Source organism: Balaenoptera musculus, chromosome 16 (assembly GCF_009873245.2).
Source record: "Balaenoptera musculus isolate JJ_BM4_2016_0621 chromosome 16, mBalMus1.pri.v3, whole genome shotgun sequence".
In the NCBI taxonomy this organism is placed as follows: Eukaryota; Metazoa; Chordata; class Mammalia; order Artiodactyla; family Balaenopteridae; genus Balaenoptera; species Balaenoptera musculus.
Window position 1 is genome coordinate 63790033 of NC_045800.1, and position 22033 is coordinate 63812065.

Below are 22033 nucleotides of genomic sequence, written 5' to 3' on the forward strand. Positions count from 1 at the left end.
TCTTTATTTTGAAGTCTATTTTATCTGATATGAGACTTGCTACTCCAGCTTTCTTTTGATTTCCATTTGCACGGAATATCTTTTTCCATCCCCTCACTTTTAGTCTGTATGTGTCCCTAGGTCTGAAGTGCATCTCTTGTGGACAGCATATATACGGATCTTGTTTTTGTATGCATTCAGCCAGTCTGTGTCTTTTGGTTGGAGCATTTAATCCATTTACATTTAAGGTAATTATTGATATGTATGTTCCTATTACCATTTTCTTAATTGTTTTGCGTTTGTTTTTGTAGGTCTTTTCATTCTCTTGTGTTTCCCGCCTAGAGAAGTTCCTTAACATTTGTTGTAAAGCTGGTTTGGTGGTGTTGAATTCTCTTAGCTTTTGCTTGTCTGTAAAGGTTTTAATTTCTCTGTCGAATCTGAATGAGATCCTTGCTGGGTAGAGTAATCTTGGTTGTAGGTTTTCCCCTTTCATCACTTTAAATATGTCCTGCCTCTCCTTTCTGGCTTGCAGAGTTCCTGCTGAAAGATCAGCTGTTAACCTTATGGGGATTCCCTTGTATGTTATTTGTTGTTTTTCCCTTGCTGCTTTCAATATTTTTCTGTGTATTTAATTTTTGATAGTTTGATTAATATGTGTCTTCGTGTGTTTCTCCTTGGATTTATCCTGTATGGGACTCTCTGTGCTTCCTGGACTTGATTAACTATTTCCTTTCCCATATTAGGGAAGTTTTCAACTATAATCTCTTCAAATATTTTCTCAGTCCCTTTCGTTTTCTCTTCTTCTTCTGGGACCCCTATAATCGAATGCTGGTGCGCTTAATGTTGTCCCAGAGGTCTCTGAGACTGTCCTCAATTCTTTTCATTCTTTTTTCTTTATTCTGCTGTGCAGTGCTTATTTCCACTATTTTATCTTCCAGGTCACTTATCCGTTCTTCTGCCTCAGTTATTCTGCTATTGATTCCTTCTAGAGAAATTTGAATTTCATTTATTGTGTTGTTCGTCATTGTTTGTTTGCTCTTTAATTCTTCTAGGTCCTTGTTAAACATTTCTTGTATTTTCTCCATTCTATTTCCAAGATTTTGGATCATCTTTACTATCATCACTCTGAATTCTCTTTCAGGTAGACTGCCTATTTCCTCTTCATTTGTTTGGTCTTGTGGGTTTTTACCTTGCTCCTTCATCTGCTGTGTATTTCTCTGTCTTCTCATTTTGCTTAACTTACTGTGTTTGAGGTCTCTTTTCGCAAGCTGCAGGTTCGTAATTCCCATAGTTTTTGGTGTTTGCCCCCAGTGGGTAAGGTTGGTTCAGTGGGTTGTGTAGGCTTCCTGGTGGAGGGGACTGGTGCCTGTGTTGTGGTGGATGAAGCTGGATCTTGTCCTTCTGGTGGGCAAGAACGCGTCTGGTGGTGTGTTTTGGGGTGTCTGTGAACTTAGTATGAGTTTAGGCAGCCTGTCTGCTAATGGGTGGGGTTGTGTTCCTGTCTTGCTAGTTGTTTGGCATGTGGTGTCCAGCACTGGAGCTTGCTGGTCATTGAGTGGAGCTGGGTCTTAGCGTTGAGACGGAGATCTCTGGGAGAGCTCTTGCTGATTGATATTACGTGGGGCTGGGAGGTCTCTGGTGGTCCAATGTCCTGAACTGAGCTCTGCCACCTCATAGGCACAGGCTTGACACCTGGCTGGGGTACCAAGACCCTGTCAGCCACACAGCTCAGAAGAAAAGGGAGAAAAAAAAGAAAGGAAGAAAAAATAAAATAAAATGAAATAAAGTTATTAAAATAAAAAATTTAAGATGTAAAAATAAAAGAATTTAAAAAGTAATAAATTTAAAAAGAAGAGAGCAACCAAACCAATAAACAAATCTACCACTGATAACAAGCACTAAAAACTATACTAAGATAAACATAAAAATCAGAAAGTAGTCAGTCGCAGACAGCAAACTCCAAGTCTACAGTTGCTCCCAAAGTCTACTGCCTCAGTTTTGGGATGATTCGTTGTCTATTCAGGTATTCCACAGATGCAGGGTACATCAAGTTGACTGTGGAGATTTAATCCGCTGCTCCTGAGGCTGCTGGGAGAGATTTCGCTTTCTCTTCTTTGTTTGCACAGCTCCTGGGGTTCAGCTTTGGATTTGGCCCCGCCTCTGCATGCAGGTTGCCCTCTGGTGTCTGTTCTTCGCTCAGACAGGAGGAGTTAAAGGAGCAGCTGATTCGGGGGCTCTGGCTCACTCAGGCCGGGGGGAGGGAGGGGTACGGAGGAGGCGGGGCGAGCCTGCGGCGGCAGAGGCCGGTGTGACGTTGCACCAGCCTGAGGCATGCCGTGTGTTCTCCCGGGGAAGTTGTCCCTGGATCACAGGACCCTGGCAGTGGCGGGCTGCACAGGCTCCCGGGAGGGGCGGTGTGGAGAGTGACCTGTGCTCGCACACAGGCTTCTTGGTGGCCACAGCAGCCGCCTTAGCGTCTCATGCCCGTCTCTGGGGTCCGCGCTGATAGCCACAGCTCATGTCCGTCTCTGGAGCTCGGTTAGGCGGTGCTCTCAATCCCCTCTCCTCGTGCACCCCAAAACAATGGTCTCTTGACTCTTCAGCAGCTCCAGACTTTTTCCCGGACTCCCTCCTGGTTAGCTGTGGCGCATTAGCCCCCTTCAGGCTGTGTTCACGCAGCCAACCCCAGTCCCCTCCCTGGGATCCGACCTCCGAAGCTGGAGCCTCAGCTCCCAGCCCCCACCCGTCCCAGCAGGTGAGCAGACAAGCCTCTCGGGCTGGTGAGTGCTGGTCGGCACTGATCCTCTGTGCGGGAATCTCTCCGCTTTGCCCTCTGCACCCCTGTTGCTGTGCTCTCCTCCATGGCTCCGAAGCTTCCCCCTCACCACCCCGTCTCCGTCAGTGAAGGGCCTTCCTAGTGTGTGGAAACTTTTCCTCCTTCACAGCTCCCTCCCACTGTCGCAGGTCCCACCCCTATTCTTTTGTCTCTGTTTTTTCTTTTTTCTTTTGCCCTACCCAGGTACTTGGGGAGTTTCCTGCCTTTTGGGAGATCTGAGGTCTTCTGCCAGCGTTCAGTAGGTGTTCTGTAGGAGTTTTTCCAAATGTAGACGTATTTCTGATATATCTGTGGGGAGGAAGGCGATCTCCATGTCTCACTCCTCCACCATCTTGAAGGTCCCCCCATCTCCCTGTCCTTTTTATTCACAGGAGTCATCGCCTGGAGGGCTGGGACCTTCACCCAAGGTCCTTCCTTCACTCGGAGGCAGTCATTGAGGACATCATTCCCACCTCCACCAGATCCCGCTCTCTCGGGAATGTGGGGCTTCATGGGACTTCATTTCATAAGGCATTTTTCCAAGTTGCAGTAATTGAGACACCTCACTGCCTCTCCTTTGCCTCTTCACTCCCCTTACTTTTCTCTCACTAACACCACAAGTGAAATACTAATAAATAACATTTCTTGAGTGCTTACTGTAGTGTTTTGAAGGCTGTACATGCATCGTCCCAGCAGCCCTGTGCGGTGGATGTATTCATCCCTGCTTTAGAAATGAGGTCTCCCAAAAAGCCGAGGAGCTTGTTTCTCCAGCCATCCCACAGTGTGACCCCTGAGGTGTCGAGAGTGTATTTTGCACCATCTCCCCTAGTGTCTTGTCTGCACAGTCTCCCCAACCATCTCAACACAAAGCCCTCGAGTGGCTGAAGAGGACCCGCTTTAGGGGGGTGTTCTCAGGAAGAGCAATCTCCTCATGCCATCTGCCACTCGCTTTTTTTAAAATTTGATAAAAACACACAGAGCATAATATTTATCATTTTAACCCTTTGAAAGCATATAGTTCAGTAGCATTAAATACATTCACAGTGTCATGTAAGCATCACCCCTATCTATACCTGAATCTTTTTCATCTTCTGCAACAAAAACTCTGTACCCATTAACAATAAACACCCTCCACCCAGCCTCCGGTAACCTCTATTCTATTTTCTGTCTCTGAATTTGCCTACTCTAGGTAGGCAAGTGGAATTGTAGCAGTATTTGTCCTATGTGTCTCGCTTCTTTCACTCCACATAATGTTTTCAAGGTCCATTCATGTTGTCGGCTGTGTCAGGACTTTATTCATTCTATGGCTGAATAATATTCCACTGTATGGATATATCACTTTGTTTATCCATTCATCCATAGATGGAAACTTGCATTGTTTCTACCTTTTGGCTATGGTAAATAATGCTGTTATGAACATTGGGGCACAAGTTTCTGCTTGAGTCCCTGCTTGCACTTCTTTTAGATAAACACCGAGGAGTGGAATTTCTGGGTCATATGGTAGTTCTATGTATAACCTCTTGAGAAACCACCAAACTGTTTCCTGCAGCCTGCCACCGGCTTCTTAGCTAGCCTCTGCCTTGACCTTCCTGTGCCTATCTTCCTAGCTGTCAAATCAGGACTCAAACAAGATCCAGCCCAGCTCTCCAGAACTGGAGAGACCAACCTCACACTTATGACAGGGCCATGGCGACTCCAAGCCCTCTAGGCCCCAAAGAACTAGCCCTGCCCACCACTCCACCCTCCCCCTAGAGCTCCCCACTACAGCAGTGGCCCTGGGGTGGGGTGGGGGGCAGTGAAGAAAGCCAAATTGGTGGGCACCATCACTAGGCCTCGGGATTCTCTTGCCTGGAACTGTCCCATTCTGTCTTGATCATCACGGCCTCCATACCCCTAGCAAGACCTGGCACGTAGCAGGTGCTCCAAAAACACTGTTGAATGAATGAATGTTGGCATGTATTTCCCCCTGCCTCACAGGACAATGAGCTTGTTGGGTGAGGGGGAGACAAGGAGACTGGGGAGGGTGGGAGAGCAAGCACTGAGCCTTGCTCCTGGGAAGAAAAGCCGAGGCCAGGCTGGAGGGGAGGCCTCGGCTCCTCCCTCCCCACTGCCCCCCACGGCCCTGCCCCCAGCCAGAAAGGCCAACTCTTCTCCCTCTTACCTTGAAACAACTGGAGACCCAGTGTGGGGAGCCACTGTTTGGGAGGAAGGGACTTCCAACCAGAGCCAACCAAGGTGCCCCTGCCCTCATGCACAGGTGCACAAGCTCATGATAAATGCCAAGCTGAGGATGAGATCTCAAGGTTTCTAGTTTGCTTTTACCTTTATCAACCATTTCTTAAGTGCCTACTGTGAGACATGGCCTGTGTAAATATGCATGATTTCATTTACTTTTCCTAAGAGCCCTACTTTGTTAAGTGAGGAAACTGAGGCTAAGGAAGGTTTGATGACTGGTCCAAAGTCTCCCAGTTACTTAGTGCCGGGAAAGGTACGATGCGAACCGGGGGCTCTGCTGCCAGTCGACACCCCGCCCCACCCATCTTCCCGGGGCATCCACCCCTCAGCTACTGCGGACCTGGGGCGGCGCCCAGGCGCCTCAGTCACTCTTCCTGTCCCGGCCAGGGAACGGGGTTCTCACGAGGGCTCCCTCCCCTCTGGCTCCTCGCTCCTCCACGCTGGCCCACCTTGCACTGGAGGCTCCTAGCCCACCCTGTCCTCCTCAGCACTGGGAAATGACACCTGCAGGTTGTACATCGCTCTCCAGGGGCCAGAACGAGGGGTGCACTTGGTTCCCCTCCCTGGGACACTCACTGAGCCCAGCTCCCATGCCCACCCTCTGGACCAGAAGAGGGTGGGGAAGGCTGGCTGGGAATCCCAGGGAGCCTGAAGGGAAAGTAGAGGGCACACATTTACTGGGCATCCCTGACACATTTACTGGTGCCAGGCAGCACGCTTCTCTGTCACTCTAACCCCCTCAGCTGCCAGGCAAGGACCCCACAGGCAGGACAGGAGGGGGACTTGCTCAAGGCCATACAGACAGGCCCAGAAGGACCCACTCCTTAGCAGCCGTTCCCTTCCGTCCCCAGGGGCCCTCTCCTCTCTCAGGAGGCCGGCTGCTAAGGGAGCAGCCAGTTGCTGGAGGCAGCTCAGGGGAGGGGCCCAGAGACGGGACTTCAGCTTCGCCAGAACACCTCCCTGTCCCTTAAAGAGCAAACTGGGCAGAGGAGAGACAGAAAGCCTGTGTTTAAGCTGGAGCCGGCAGCCTAAACATAAACATCTGTTTCTGATTTCAAAAACAAAACAGAAGTATGGTTTGCTGAACCAATTCACAGGGCAAATGACATGGCAGGGGATTCTATAACTTTGTGAAGAACCCAAACTGCTTTCAAGTCCTTTGGGAACCATTAAGACCATGCAAATGTGCTTATTAAGCAAACCGTGCAAATTAGCTTATAAACCATGAGTAATCCCTCATGATTCTTAGCTGGTATTTGAGCAGGTGCTGCAGGGCCTCCGCTGGGTCCAGAAGGTACCTTACTCTTGGTTTTCATCTGTAGTGTATCTGAAAATAATACTAGGGCTTTCCTTGAAAAGGTTCAGTGATTTAGACGTTCTGGTCAATTCTTCCCTAATTATGTCCCCCAACTGTTTCCAAAAAGCAGTTGTTTGTTTATTGTTTTTGTTGTATCAACAAACTGAGCAAAAGGGCCTTTATTGGTACCATCTGGAGTGAAGAGCATTCCCACAGCCCTCCCAGACCAGATGTGTGCAGTGGGCTACGCCCTTGCTTGCTACGTGACCTAGAACAAATGGGTTCCCCTCCGAGTCCGCTGTTCCTCACGTCGCCTGGACACACTAACACCTAGGTCAGAGTTTAAGATCACACGTGGGCTCCTGTGTGGTAAAGGGTCGGATGTGGAAGCACCTACAAACACGTCAGGCACAGCGGCATCGGGAAGGGGCCCCACTCAATGGGTTGATGCCTGTCCTGCCCCAGATCCCGTAGACAGCTGGGGAATCCTGCCTGCGCTGCAGGATGGGGTCTGGGGCAGGAGAGCATTGTCAGCTCCTTTTAGAGATGTAGAAACTGGGGCTGGGAGAGTTGCAGCAATTTGTCAGGCACGTTAGATGCTCAGAAGTACCTGTCACTCAAGAAGCACTCACGGAGATGTTACTGTGTGCAGAACCACAAAGACACACCAGCCACAGCCTGCTGCGCTGGTCTGCTGTTCTCACCTCCCCACCAAGAGACCCACTCCCTGCTGGGGCCAACGTCCCTCCTCAGCAAACCTTCCCTGGCAAATCTCTTTACAAAGCTGCAATCCTGCCTGTCCTCAGCCAAGGAGAGGGTGGGCCTAGCCAGAGAGAAGGCCAGCCAGTGCCCTGACGGGGGAATCCAAGGCAGGAAGGACAAGGGCCTGTCTCCTGCATTGGCAGGAGAGAAGGACGCAGGGATCTGGGCAACCCAAAGGGAGTGGGGTCATCTCACACGGCCACAGCTCCCCTCCACCCAGTGCTTTCATGGTCCCCACAGCCCTGCACCCCCAGGGCTCCCACAGGCGCCCACCACGCAATGCTTCCTTTCCAAGGGAGCTGGGGACAGCAGGTTGCTTTGGCCACTCAGAGCCTGTATGCTTCAGATTCTCGCCCAAAACCCTCGTGAGGAAACTTAAGCCAATGGACAATGACATAACCTCCCCAGGTGACCAAAGTTCATGGCCAGTTACCGGCAGCCACCCTGGTGGAAATGGCACCCAGGGATCCAACAGAACCCACGCACAGTCACCTCCAGGGGGCACCTTTCAAGAGAACTCTCCACAGAGAGTTCTCACACCAGGACACAGGTCTAAGCGGAAGCTTCTCCACGGAGAGCAAGGCTCCCAAAGGCTGGTCCACGCTAACATTTTCCGTCGAGAGCAAAGTGAGCAAAATAAGGACCGTGTAGCATGTTAAAGCTATTTCACCTAATTGGAAGGCCTGTCACTTTTATCCCCCAGAGAATTCGTCCTTCTTGTTTGGAGGGGTTAAAAATATCCTTTTATGATACGATAGAGTTGTAAGGGGGGTTCATTTCTTTTTAATCGGCCAACTTTGCAAAAATCTGCATCCTAACATTCTTTTAAAAATTCTGTTTGTCTGCACAATCAAGAATTTGGGGAACCACTGGAGAGAACACGTAAAGGAGGCCTCACCCACTTTGGGGGGGTCACGGTTTTTGTATTTGTTTTGCGAGCCTGATGCAAACACTGGATGCTCACCTGAGCAGAGTATATAAACACAATTTCACACACAACTTCAAGTGTCTGAAGCCCATGGTACCCTCAGTGAAGAAGAAGGAAGACGGGCACCATGAGCTAGTGCTTGGGCAGGCACCCACCCACACAGCCTTAGGAAATGCGGTTTCTGTGGGTCTCCAGGCTCTGGGTTAGTGACTGGTGCCAATTCAGATGCTCGGGTGGATCTGAAGAGGAAGGGAAAAGAAAGAGCACTGGGCAGGAAGTCAGCACACTGAGTCTGCCCTTGGCTCCCTGCACGACCTTGGATGTCATTGCCCTTCCAGCCTCAGATCCCTCCTTTGCTTAGTGAAGAGGTGTATGAGCTCCCTTCAGGTATCATATTCCCGTAGTGAATGAATTTCCAGCAGTGAATGCCATATTCCAGTAGTATGGAAATACTCACTAAAGGTTCATTCATTCATTCTTGCCAAAAATATTTACAGCACCTGCTAGTTGCGAGGTCCTGGGACATTCAGAAATGCATAAAGCACAGTCCCCAACACCAAGTAGCCTCCAGTCTACAGAGAAGGCACTGGGTCACCAGCATGGGTTTGAGGGCAGCTTGACGATCTGAATCCCAGATCCCTTAGGGATACAATGTGAGCCTTGAGTAAATTATGAAACTTCTCTTGGTCTTGTAAAAGAGAGATCATAATCCCAGCCTCGTCTGACTTGCAAGGCTTTGGTGAAATAATGAACGCAATGCCCCACACAATGTATGAAAACCACCCGTAGGCACTCAATAAATAAAACTCTCCTTCCCCTTTCCTGGGAAACACCAAATGCCTTGTGAATTATCGATTCATCAAACATTTACTGACTGCATTCTGTGTGCCAGGCCATCACAGACCCTGAGATGCAAAGATTGATCACTGGTAGCCCTTCCTTTAAGGAATTCACAAGTTAGTGGAGGTTTAGACAAGTCGACGGACAATAGTGTGAAAGTGTTTTTGAGAAGTGGGCCCCGGAGTACGGGGCTGTTCTTCATACAATACTTCCAACCTTCCTGTAGTTTTGAAATTTTCATAATGAAATGCTGGAGGAAATGTGGGCACAGCATCTTGAGAAGTCAGAACCCTTTCTCTAAGTATCTTGAGGACACTTAGATCGCAGTGGTGAGGAGACCTGAATCAAGCTGAACTTGAAGCACAGGAGCAGTGCGCTAGGAAGGGAGGGAAGGCACACCAGGCAGAGGGAGGAGCAGAGGGAAATTCTGGAGGTGTCACTGGATCAAGGTGCCTGGGTTTCCTCCTTTGTAAAATAAGGATAACAGGCCTACCTCCTCGGGCTGTCGTGGAACTACTGGAGGTGACGACATACATGAAGCGCCTGGGAGAAGGCCGTGCGGGTTATCCTCTGTTTGTCTCTCTCTCCGTTCCCCATCTCCGGAGGCTGACCCACCCCGTGGACCATGTTGCTGGCACCTCCTGCAATCAAAGGAAGGCACTGACGGGAGATCAGAGGACAAGACAAGGGAGAAGTCAAGGCATTTGCTCCTCCTCCCTCAGCCCCATGCTCAGGGATGCTGCTCTGGTCATGGTTACCCCCTTCTCAACTCAGTTTCTGTTGGATGGTCCCCAGAGTCCCCTGAAGATACCTGTGGCAGGCTCAGGTCACACTGTGCTGTCCCCTTGCCCCTTCAAGTCTAGGGGAGGTTACTGCTTCCCCCTGTAACTAGTTCCTGAATGCCTCTCACCATTCCAAGCTGGTTCCCTTAACCCTGCCCACACCTCTGCAAATGGTCCTTTCATTAAATTGTCTTTGAACTTGGAGCTAAGGTTGCCATCCATTCTTTGCCAGGATCCTAACTGCTACAGGGCCTAGTGCATAGTATGAGCTGTTTTCATATACAAATTATGATTAAGCATATGCTCTAGTTTCCCCTTCCCAACCCACAGCCCTCAAAATGTCATTAAAAGTATTTATTTTTTAAATTCTATGCCAGTGCTAGAATAACAAGAGGTCAGAAATTGTGAGGAATCCCTGAAAGACAGAGATTGATGGAACTGGATGGACAGGGGAAATGACAGCCCACAAGCCACGCAGCTGAAAGCCTCTGAGAGAGGAGAGACCAGCTTTAAGGAAGCTTTCAGCTCACAGGTGCCAAGCCAGGAGGCAGGAGGAAGCCTGGACCCCCATCAGGACAAGGTTGGAGAATTCCAGCAGAAGCAGCTGGAGAATTTGGCTCTCCCCGTGCCCTCCTCAGCAGCACAGGTCAAGTCTGGGTAGCAGTGGAGTCTGCCAGGTAGTAGCAGCGAGTGGGGCACTTGAGGCGGCATCCTAGGGCTGATATCCACCTAGCGGCGAGGGGGCACCCTCATCCAGAAGGGCAGCCACCGGCACACGCTGTCGCCATCAAGTCTCATCCCTCCCCAGTAGTCACCAGTCCAGGCTATGTGAAATAGTCACAAGCCTTACCAACAGGATAACCTGAAATCTCAAGACAAAGTTGAGTGCACAACCAAATTCACCAACCACTGAGAAAAACCAACACCATGAAAAACAAACACCAAATTCAATAAAGAGAAGAACTAACATCCACGGAAATAGAACTAACTGAATAAGCCCTCAAATAAGAATAATTAATATCTTCAAAGAGATGAGCCTTCTAACGCTTTTAGGCTTACCCTAAAAAAGATTGAATTGGAAATCTTATCAATTAAAAATGTGACCTGGGAGGGTGGTGGTAGGAAATACATCCACTACACACCAATTAGAATGGCTAAAGTCAAAAAAGATTGACAATTCCAAGGTTGGTAAGAATGTGGAGGGAATGGAACTCCCATATGCTGCTGGTGGGGATGAAACCATCTGGAAAATAGTTTGGCAGTTTCTTAAAAATTTAAACATACACGTACCATACCATTCAGCCATTCTCCTCCCAGGTATTTATCCAAAAGAAATGAAAACATATGTCCATACGAAGGCTTGTACATGTTCATAATAGTTTTATTTGTAATAGCCAAAACTTGGAAACAACCCAAATATCCAGTAACAATTTGGATTAACCAACTGAGCGTATAGCCGTACAATGGAATACCACTCAGCAATACAAAGGAATGACCAATTGATGTACATTAAACATGGATGACCTTGAAATATGCTGAGTGAAAGAAGCCAGAAAATAAAGAGTACACACTGATGCTTCCATTTATATAAAACCCTAGAAAATGCAAACGAATCTATGATGACAAAAAGCAGATCAAAGTGTCCCTGTGGAGAGGGATGGGGGAGGGAAGGTCAGGAAGTAGAAATTATAAAGGGATATATAAGCAAACTTTCAGAGATGATGGATATGGTCATTATCTTGATTATGATAATTTCACAGGTGTATACCTATGTCAAAACTTAACAAATTATACACTTCAAATATGTACAGTTTATTGTATGTCAATTATACCTCAATAAAGTTGTTTTTAAAAAACTTTTTGGAACTGTTAAAAAAAAAAAGAGGGGCTTCCCTGGTGGCGCAGTGGTTGAGAATCTGCCTGCTAATGCAGGGGACACGGGTTCGAGCCCTGGTCTGGGAAGATCCCACATGCCACGGAGCAGCTGGGCCCGTGAGCCACAACTACTGAGCCTGCGCGTCTGGAGCCTGTGCCCCGCGGCGGGAGGGGCCGCGATAGTGAAAGGCCCGCGCACCGCGATGAAGAGCGGCCCCCGCACCGCGATGAAGAGTGGCCCCCACTTGCCGTAACTAGAGAAAGCCCTCGCACGAACCGAAGACCCAACACAGCCAAAAATAAAAAAAAATAAATAAATAAATAAAGTAGCTATAAAATTTAAAAAAAAAAAAAAAAAAAAAAAGAAAAGTTTGTATTGGAAAAGGAGAGTTAAAATGAACAATAGTTTCCTCATCTATTTTTGTGTACGTTAGTTTATACAGGGTACCTCTGAGTGAAAGAGTAAGAGATATAATTAGTAGTCACTTGACAAATCTTAATAAACTTTTGGGGGGCATATTTTCCAGAAAGTGAGAGAGTTAATGACTCCAATATCCAGGTAATACATCCTTTTGCAATTCCAGTGTTTTCCAATTCTCAATGCTTATAACAAAATTACACGAGTACCCAACTGACTGACAGCTAATAGAAAAAAAAATTTTTAATGCTTTGATGAGAGATCATGATGTGATTTTTGGCATATTACTCAGAAGAGGTTCATAGAATCAAGTAGCATTACTATAGCAAACAGTCACCTCTACTAGTTTATGTGATCACAGATTCTCAATGTTTACATTTATAAGAACAAAAATAGGTTATCTGAAGATAACAAACAGAAAAACTTGCAAATGTGACCATGGAAAATATGTAAGATATTCATAAACATTAAGATTGAGAAAGAAGACAGTCACAGATGCACAGGAGCCTTCTAAATACTTAATAGAATATTACAAGGTTTTCCCTGGCGTTCCAGTGGTTAGGGCTCCGCCTTTTCCAATGCACGGGGTGTATGGGTTTGATCCCTGGTTGGGGAACTAAGATCCTGCATGCCGCTGGGTGCAGCCAAAAGAAGAGAGAGAATATTACATATGATTTTACATTAATAAACTTGAAAATCTTGACAGATGTCCATGTGTTATTCTGGGAAAATGTTGGTATTTTACCAAAGTTGACCCAAGGAAAACTACAAGTCCAGAAAAGAGTAATAAAGATTTTAAAAATTAAAAATCCACTCGAGATTTTTTAAACTCAGGATGGAAAGTCAGAGATGGTTGTTGGAAGATGAATGGATGCTAGAGGCAATGGCAATCACATGTCTACTGTACAGATCCATGTATACACAGGGACCTAACATATGACAAGGGTTGCAGTTCAAGGAGTAGAGAAACTTGGCTACTCGATAAATAACATAGGCCAACTGGATACGCATTTGGAAAAAAAATAAATTATATTCTCTACCATATGTCATTCACAAACATTTACTCCAGGTGAATTAAAGAAACATAAAGGACAATACTGTACAAGCAATCAAAGAAAACCAGAAAATAGATAAGTAACCTTGGGTAGAGAAGGTCTGCTGACACAAGACACAAAATATAAAAGGCAAAAATTTAACAAAATAAACTCCAAAACAATTACGGATAAACTGGAAGAAAGAACTGGCTGTATATCTATCTATCTACCTACGAATGAAACAGACTGTATTAAAATTTTTACGCCTATTAGTTTAAAAGAGACAACCCAGTAGAAAAATAAGCAAACACATAAGAGAGCAAATCCAAATGGCCAATAAACCTATAAAAGATGTTTCATCTCATTAGTAATTGGGAAAATCATATTAAAATAAAAACAAAAGACTGTTTCCTTATCAGATGGGCAATTCCTTATCAGATGGGCAAAAATTAAAAGACTGATGACTTCAAATGTTGGGGTGGGAATGGGGAAATGTGTGTTTTCATAAACTATTGATGTTTAATTCAGGGTGAGGTGGGCAGATGGTAGGAAAAGAAAGAATATACTAAGCGGAGGCGCAAAATGAAACTCAAAAGCCCCCATCATAGATAATCTATCAGAGTGACTCATAAGAAACAAGTACTTCTTGTGGTGTTGAGGGGAACCTCTTGAAAGAACAAAGGGGTTTGAAAAGCGTTGAGTGTGAGAACCACAAGACCTTGTAGGAAGGTTTTCAAAGTAATCATGCTTTCCCCTCACCCCCCTCCCAACCCGCCCCAGCGAGGGCACACTTCCAGAAGGACTGACATCTCTCTCCCCATCACTGAAAATGTCAGAGAGGATTCCAGTACCCAGAGCTGGCACCGACATCCACCTTTGAAATGAGCACGGGCTTGGAGTCAGACACTCTCTTGGCACATAGATCAATGGAACAGAATAGAGAGCCCAGAAATAAACCCATGCACTTATGGTCAATTAATCTTTGACAACGGAGGCAAGAATATACAACGGAGAAAAGACAGTCTCTTCAATAACCGTATGGAGGGTCCTCAAAAAACTAGAAAGAGAACTATCATATGATCCAGCAATTCCACTCGGGTATATCCAGAAAAAACAAAAACACTAATTCAAAAAATGCACCCCAATGTTCACAGCAGCACTATTTACAATAGCCAAGACATGGAAGCAACCCAAGTGTCCATCAGCAGACACACAGATAAAGAAGATGTGGTATTATATACGTGTGTGTGTATGTGTGTATACACACATACACACACACACACAAACATTACTTAGCCATAAAAAAAGAATGAAATTCTGCCATTTGCAGAAACAAGAATGGACCTAGAGAATATCATGCTTTGTGAAATAAGTCAGAGAAAGACAAATACTATATGATATCACTTATATGTGGACTCTAAAAAAATACAACAAACCAGTGAATACAACCAAAAAGAAGCTGACTCACAGATATAGAGAACAAATTATTGGTTACCAGTGGGGAGAGGGAAGGACGGATGGGTAATACAGGGGTAGGGAAGTAAAAGGTACAAACTATTAGGTATAAAATAAGCTACAAGGATATATTGTACAACATGGAGAATACAGCCAATATTTTATAAGAACTATAAATGGAGTATTACCTTTAAAAATTGTGAATCACTATATTACATACCTGTAACATAATATTGTACAGCAGCTATACTTCAATTTAAAAAAAGTAAATAAATAAAATATAAAATTAAACACATATGAGATTCTATTGTGAGCCACAAAACTAGCAAGAAGTTTTTAAAAAAGTGGAATAGACGGTGCTGGCCAGGCATGAGAAACAGCGAGCTCATTAACTGCTATTTGAGACTATCCAATAGGACATTTCTGGAGGACAAATTGAAAACCTTTATAATGGTTTACTCAGGAAATAGTCCCTCTATTTAGGAAATAATCAGAGGTTGGCACTGCCATTCGCAGATTTAGGGGTATCCACCCAGATAACTCTAAGCGCCTCAGTCCCGCCTTCCCCACCCCACCCCATCCACAGAGAAGGTGAGCAGCAATTTCCTTCCACACGGGCCCCAGTCCACAGGCCCCACAGCCGCACACTCAAGATGGAAGGGCAGGGCGGTGCGAGAGAGAGAAAGACAACTGAGTCTGGCTGGAACTGTAACATATGAAGCTGGAAACCGGGCTGGTGGTGTCCCTGCGCAGTGCCAGAGAAGGCTGCCTTAACCAGCAAGAGGGACAAAGAAGCTGCCCAGGGAGGCCAAGAAGAGGGTGAGGGTGTGTCATTCAGGTCCTCAGAGTGGCAGACGCCACGATGGGATCAGATGTGCAGGAGATTTATTTGTGGAAACCCCTGTGAAGGATAAAGGAGGAGGAGGCAGAAGGCAGGAAGAGCCTGCAGACCACGATGCGGGTCTGACGCCCGTGAAAGGAGAGAGGAAGCGAGAGCCCCACTTTGCAGGGTGGGTCTGGGGAACCCCCAGCCAGACCAACGGGGAGGCCCCAGGCAAGGCTGCCACGGGCAGAAACAGCGTGGCTAGTGGCTCGAGAGCCCTGCCGGCCTCAGTCATCGTCTGGGAGAGCCCGATCGGGGAGAGGGCTGGAGACGGAGCGCGGCCTTGGTGCGTGTTGGATCGAAGCTGCAGCGGCTGGAGCTGTGCCGTCTGCTCTTGCAGCGGGTTCTCCTGAGGGGGGATTGGAGCGGCGCACCCCCGTTGATGCTGCAGAGGACTTCTAGGGCTCCCTGGACAGTATTCCAGTTCCCAGTCCTGGTCGTCCCAAGACCCTGCCGCATCTCCATCAGGGTCCCAGGAGATCCTTCCACTGATCATATTTTTACAATCCCCTCATCCCCGGCAGAGAAGTGCTGAACCACCCCACATACGGACACACATGCACACTGGTGTATACACCACTGCGCTCACATTCAGAAGCCACACAGAGCATGCCTGGACTCTGCTGTGCTGGGAAGTAACCCCAGGAGGCCTCCGCGCCAAGGCTGGGGAGATCACCAACCCTATGCGGTCGGGGCTCCGGATTCCATTCTCACCACCCCCAGCTGACCCTGGAACTACAACCTAGAGGGTCTGATTCCCCTAATCCTGGAAGAGCTTAGAGAGAAGCCTCAGGTCAGCACTCTCTCTACCTCACTCTCCTTACTGCCTCTTTACACACCAATTTCTCAACACAAGTGTGTTCAAGCATTCAGGGGCCTAAAGGGACCAAGGGGAGCCTGTAGGGATAAGAAAAGGAAATAGAGGTTGAGGACCACCCTCCTTCATAGCCCTTGAAATTCCATTTTGTTCTGTTTCCCTGGATATAACAGTCCTTCACACTTTAGCGTAAATTAGCCTGTTATGTTGCTTTCTTCAAGAAGGGGCTCAGCACGTCAGCTGTGGGCATCCAGGGTGAGATGGTCAAACATGATTGGGGATGTGAAGGAAGGAGAGAGGCGTCCAGGAAAATCCACCTTCTCTGAGAATCAGGTGCACTACGGGCAGGTGCTCTTGGCTCTCCCTGCCCTCCCACCCTTACTCTGAAGGAGCAGGGACCCCAGCTTGCATCAGTTCTGTAACACCTGACCCACACTAAAGACAGGCAGCCAAGCGCACTTCACATTTAGCCACTTTTAATGCTCAAAAGCTCTGTACAAAAAAAAAAAAAAAAATCACGAATGAATCCTCACAACACCCCTGTGAGGTAGGTAGGCAAGTATTATTCTCCCATTTTACAGATGGGGAAACTGAGGCAGAGAGGTGATGTGACCAGCCAGTAGTCCCAGCACAGCTGAAAGTCAGGGCCAACCATGAGAATGCAAAGGATCCCTCCCAGTTCAGCCCTGATCTCTGACCCCTCCTCTAGACCTTGTCTGCAACAAAATTAACACTTTTTACTACATGCAAAAATAAAACCGAAAACAACAACAAATCTGAAAAGGTAGTGAACAGACATACAGTAGATTTGCAAAAGAATTCAGCTAAAACGGTCATAAATTTTCCAACACTAGGTAGACGTGAACAACTTTGGCCTCTTCCCCCTTTTCAAAATACCATGACCAGTGACACATCACCTGTTTCTCTGCACAAGTGCCAGTGTCCAACCAAGAGAGACCTCCCTGGCCCCAACGAGCCAGGCCAGGAGAACAGCGTCCACACCATTCAGCCCCTGTGCTTCGGGGGACACCAGCCCCCAGAGGGAGAGCCGCAGACTCAGCTCAACACCGCCTGCCTCTCCGAGCAACCCTCCCACTGTCTGCCCAGAGCTGGTCCCGGCAGCTGCTAACTCAGCAGCACTTGGCCCCTTCTGCCCCCACTGGAAGGCAGCTCAAGGATGCTCAGCAAGGATGGCCTCGAATCCAAGTGCCCCCTCACGCCATCCTTGGCCCACTCTCACACGCCCCACTGCTCGCTCAGGGTCACCCGGCAGTCTCCGGGGCTCCTGCCACAGCAGGTCGGGGCACAGGCCACTCTGGATGGCGGGGCAGGGAGGCAGTGCTTCCCTAGACCTCCCGCCCATGGTTCCAGAGAAATGGAGCTGGCCTCTTCCACAGGGCTGCATGCACCTTCTGAAAGCTCTTTCTTCCCCCGAGAGGGACTCCATTTCGTTTTCAGCTCCCTGGAAACCTCCACAGTCCTGCCAGCCCAGGGGAGGGGAGAGGGCAAAGGAAGGAGAGGCAGAGGCCCCTGCGGGACCCACCGGGCGTGTGGTTGTCCTTCTTCAAGTCTCCAGGTTGAGACGAGGCATGAGAGGCAAGAAAACTGGGTAAAGCTGCCTTTAAGGTAACAAATCAGCCAGCACACAGTCTACTCCCTAGGGATCCCGGGGCCCCCAGGGCAGTGCTCAAGCAGCAAAACGGGAGAAGCCACATGGGAGAGCCACGAGAGAGGGAAAGAGGGAAACCAACACTGGCCAGGGCTGCTCCTCGCCAGGGGCCATCAGAGCCGCTCGGGGGAGAGGGGAGGGCGAAGCGGCGAGGGGTTTCGCTTGGCAACTTGGGGAGTGAGCTCCTTGGAGACGTGATGCCACACCGGCCTTCCTGCGGGCCCTCCCCGCACCTGCCATTCACAAGGTATCACTGTGCGCCAATTGTCCGATAAAAACTCTTTCAGAAAAGGGGTCCCCACCCATGCCAGTCTCTCTGCTAAGCTGAGGAATCATTCCTCAGGGCCACTGTCAGTGAAGAGCACCGGCACCCCCAGCCTGCGAGGGTAGGAGGTGGCCCCGCGGGAGGCGGCGGTAGCAGGGGCAGGGGGAGCGCGTCCTACAGGAAGTCCCCCGCAGCGGAGGGCTCGGGGCTGTGGCTCTGCTCCTGCCACCGGCAGCGCAGCCTCGAGAAGGGCTGGTCCTCCACGCTCTCAAGCTCGGGGAAGCCCAGCTGGTTGAGGATCTCGTAGATGCCGGCCTTTGCTGCCACCTGGGGAGGACAGCAGAGATGGGGGCAGAGCTCCAGGGAAAGGGGGTAATCCTTCAGGTCCCCCGTCCCCCTCTGTCCCACCGTCCTCCCCTCACTGGGCTCCGCAGATGCAGGCGAGTCTGGGGCCCAGCGCTGCCTCCCCCCAGCTCAGTGACCTGCACAAGTTTGCGTCTTGATTACTATTAACTGCTCTGCGCTTCCGTTTCCTTATAACGGGACTGCACAGTGTGGAGGGCGACACTTCACAGAAAGCGCCCGGCAGGTAGTGAGCAAGCGGAGAGCAGCGCGGGAGGCCAAGCACGCCCCATGCCTGCGTAGCCCCGTGGGGACGCTCCCATGGGGACCTCAGGAGCAGAGGCCCAGCTGCTCCCGGTATTACAGCTGGGCCCCCAGGGAGCGCTGGGGAAGGCGTGTGGATCAGCAGCCAGCAGGAGCCCTTCGGCTGTGAGTTCCGGCTGTGGAGCAGGCAGGCCCACCAAGGGCCTCAGCTCAGGCGGGTTAACTGGGGCCTCCCTGGGCACTCTCCACACAGCCCTACGGCCCAGACCCCGGCACTAGACTCAAACTACTCAACGACCAGCCTCCTTCTCTCCCCACCGTCCTGGGGGATGCGGAGGATGCAGGCTCCACTCCAAACAGAGGTCTCCGGGCAACCCGCACCCCTGCCCTCTGTTCATCCCCTGAGGCTGGAACCCACGCTCGGGGCTGGACCAGCAGTTCTCGCCCTCCTTGACGTCCCCAAACACCCACCACCAGGGTTCAGCTGGTGAGGGGATCAAGCTCCTCCCCAGCCCCTGGTCTCCCTGATTTCAGCTCTCCGAGCAGAACCCAAGCAGAAGTGTCCTAGGTCCCCCACCACCTCCACCTCCAAGAGGAAGCTGAGCCCAAGGCCTGCTCAAGAGGGTGGCCCCAATGTGGCCTTGGTGTGACCCACGCCCTATCAGGAACACCCTGAAGGCCCATCTTCAGCAGAAACGCCCAGCAGCCACCACTCCTGCCACCAGGCCCTGTGGTGGCCTCCCTGCCTCTGTTCCCTCACAGCTCTGACCCCACGTGCACACCTACCTAAGCCCCCATACCCTTCCTATACCCATCACAGCCTCCCATCCTCCTGCCCACCTGCTCCACGGGAGCTAATTCCAGCCCTGAGTCCAGATTAGAACTGCCAGGACAGTCTGGTGAGGTCAGTAGGGGCCAGTGTCCCAGCGGAGGGGTAATTACAGGCTCCTCTGCCAAGGAGGGAAGGAGGCCTTTCTCCTGCCCTAGAGGTGCCGAGGCAGCGGCTCCTCCTCTAAAAGCAGGCGAGCCGGGGGAAGAACCAGGAAGAGCCAAGCAGAGAGGGAGGGTGGAGGCGGCATGAGAGGGCAGCGTCTTAGGCCAGACATGGTGGGCTTTGGAGCCAAACAACCTGCTCTAACGCTGACCGTGAACACGGCACTTAACCTCTCTGCGCTCAGTCTCCTCCTCTGTAGAATGGGAGCATACAGTCACAGTCGCCACGTAAGGCAGACCCGCTCACACAAGCTCTGGCAGACGGCACTGTATGCATCTCACGGAATCCCCACCACAGCCTCCTGAGGTGGTGCTGACGTGGTAACGCCGAGGACAGCAGCTCAGAGGGGTTAACTAACTCGTCTGAGGTCACGGTTGCAAGGCAGCAGGGGCCGAGCCACAGCGGGGAGCCAGAAGGGCACAGGGGAGGGATGAACACAACAGTGGGCGTGAAGCACCCAGGTGACGCTGGCCTTGGGGACGCAGGCAAGGAGGAGGGGCCCAGCCCAGCACCCGCCCTGCTCTGTCCCCAGGCGCCTCGTCTCCTCCCTCCTCCTCCTCATCCATCCACTCACTGCCTGCTGAGCGCAGAGGCCGTGCTGGGGACCCAGAGCTGAACGAGACACAATCTCAGCCACAGGGGAGCGTCCTGTACAGTGAGATGAGAACTCTGCCCGCTCAACAGGGAGCCTGTCCCTGGGCCCGGGGGAGACGCACAGGGCGGTCCCGGCCCCCGCCCCCGCCCTCACCTCCCGCATCCAGGCGCTGAAGGGCCTCTGCCAGGAGCCGGCCTTCTCCAGGTGGAGGTACGCGTTGAAGAGCACCAGGCAGATGTAGCGTTCCAGGTACTGCAGGCTCCGCAGCTGCAGCCTCCGGGCCTCCCGCTCTGACTTGGCCGCTTTCGCCTAGAGGTCGGATGGCACGGGGCGGGAGTCAGAGTGGGTGCTCACCCCCAGCCAGGGACGCTCCACACACGCTCTACACACATACACACACCCGACTCACACACTCACAGACTCTCACAATCGTACACACCACACACACACTCATACACATATACACACACCCACACACACCTCACTCACACACACCCCACACACAATCACACAACACAGTCACGTACACACACACGCACCGCATACACACTCCACACTCACACACAAACCATACACACAACACCCCCCCCCCCACATACTCACACACATACAGACACACTCTCACACAACACACACTCTCCAAGGCTGGGGACAGAGCACAGAAAGACCACAGAAGCAGGATCAGCAAGAGGTGCAGGAGCTCAGGGAGGGACAGGCTGGGATGGGGGGTGGGGCATCAGTCTTTTGAACGGCAATCCTGAGCACCTTCTAGGAGAACAGGCCACGCTAGGGAGGGAAGGGACAGCCAAGTGACTAAAGGTAGCTTCCCAGAGAGCACAGGATGCAGTTGGGCCTTGAGGGCCTGGGTGGACTCGGATGAAGACAGTGGGCACCAGACGGGGCAGCCCAGAGGCGAGGATGGTGCCCAGCAGGTAGGGGGACTGGAAAGGGGCTGGCTTGGCTGGAACAAGGGCACGAAGGGACAAGAGGGGAACTGGGCTGGCCCCCAACTGTGGAAGCCACCCTGGTGCCGAGAAGTCTACCCTCTAAAGCCAGCTTCCCAACCCTGGTGTGCAGATGCCTGGGCCCCACCCCGGACCAATCAGACGAGAAACTCCGCGGGGTGGGCCTGGGCACGGGGGCTGTGAAAAGTCCCCGGGGCCATTCTAGGGAGCCAGGGTTGAGCTCCGTGGCTTTAGCACTGGGGAGCCACTGAAGCTCTGAGAATAGGAGTGACCTGTTAACGGAAGACTCGCGGGAGACTAATGCTCAGAAGGAAGAGGACTTATACGGGGTCCTCTCCAGGTTCTCCTCAGTGTCCGGGTCAGTGGGTAGGCGGGGGGACAAGGCCCAGGACACACAGAGCCAGCTCTCCCCCTGCCAGGTGTCTGCCACCATATCTGGGCGTGCTCCTCCAACCCACCGCAGATGGACCGTCGCCCTAGGGGGGAGCCCGGGGGACTGAACGCCACACCTCACCTTGCACTTGCACCCTCCCCCCTTCTCGCCCACAACCGCCCCGCCCTGGCCTCCATCCAGGGCCCGAGGCAGCTCTCTCTGCTCCAAGAAGAGGATGTGGCATAGCGGCCGTACCTTCAGGCACCGGGAACACCCAGGGGAGGGCACAGCCAGCCCGGGAACCAGGAAGGGCAGTCTCCCAACAACTGGGCCACAGCTGGAAGCCCTCCCACGCAGGCACATGTCAGCCTACACGAGTCTCCTCTGGGCCGCTTCAGGAAGGCTCCTGGGTGGGCCCCCGCCCCCCGCCCCAGACATGACACGAC

General features: G+C 50.7%; 1 protein-coding gene across 1 annotated transcript in view; it reads right to left on the bottom strand.

The window, feature by feature from the left end:
- Positions 1 to 16324: 16324 nt before the first annotated feature.
- PALD1 (phosphatase domain containing paladin 1) overlaps positions 16325 to 22033 on the bottom strand; it is an 84391-nt gene continuing 78682 nt past the window's right edge. Inside the window, 2 exon segments of the mRNA XM_036829671.1 lie at positions 16325 to 18381; positions 20403 to 20558. Coding sequence (XP_036685566.1) covers positions 18229 to 18381; positions 20403 to 20558 — 309 coding nt within the window. The 3' untranslated portion in view covers positions 16325 to 18228.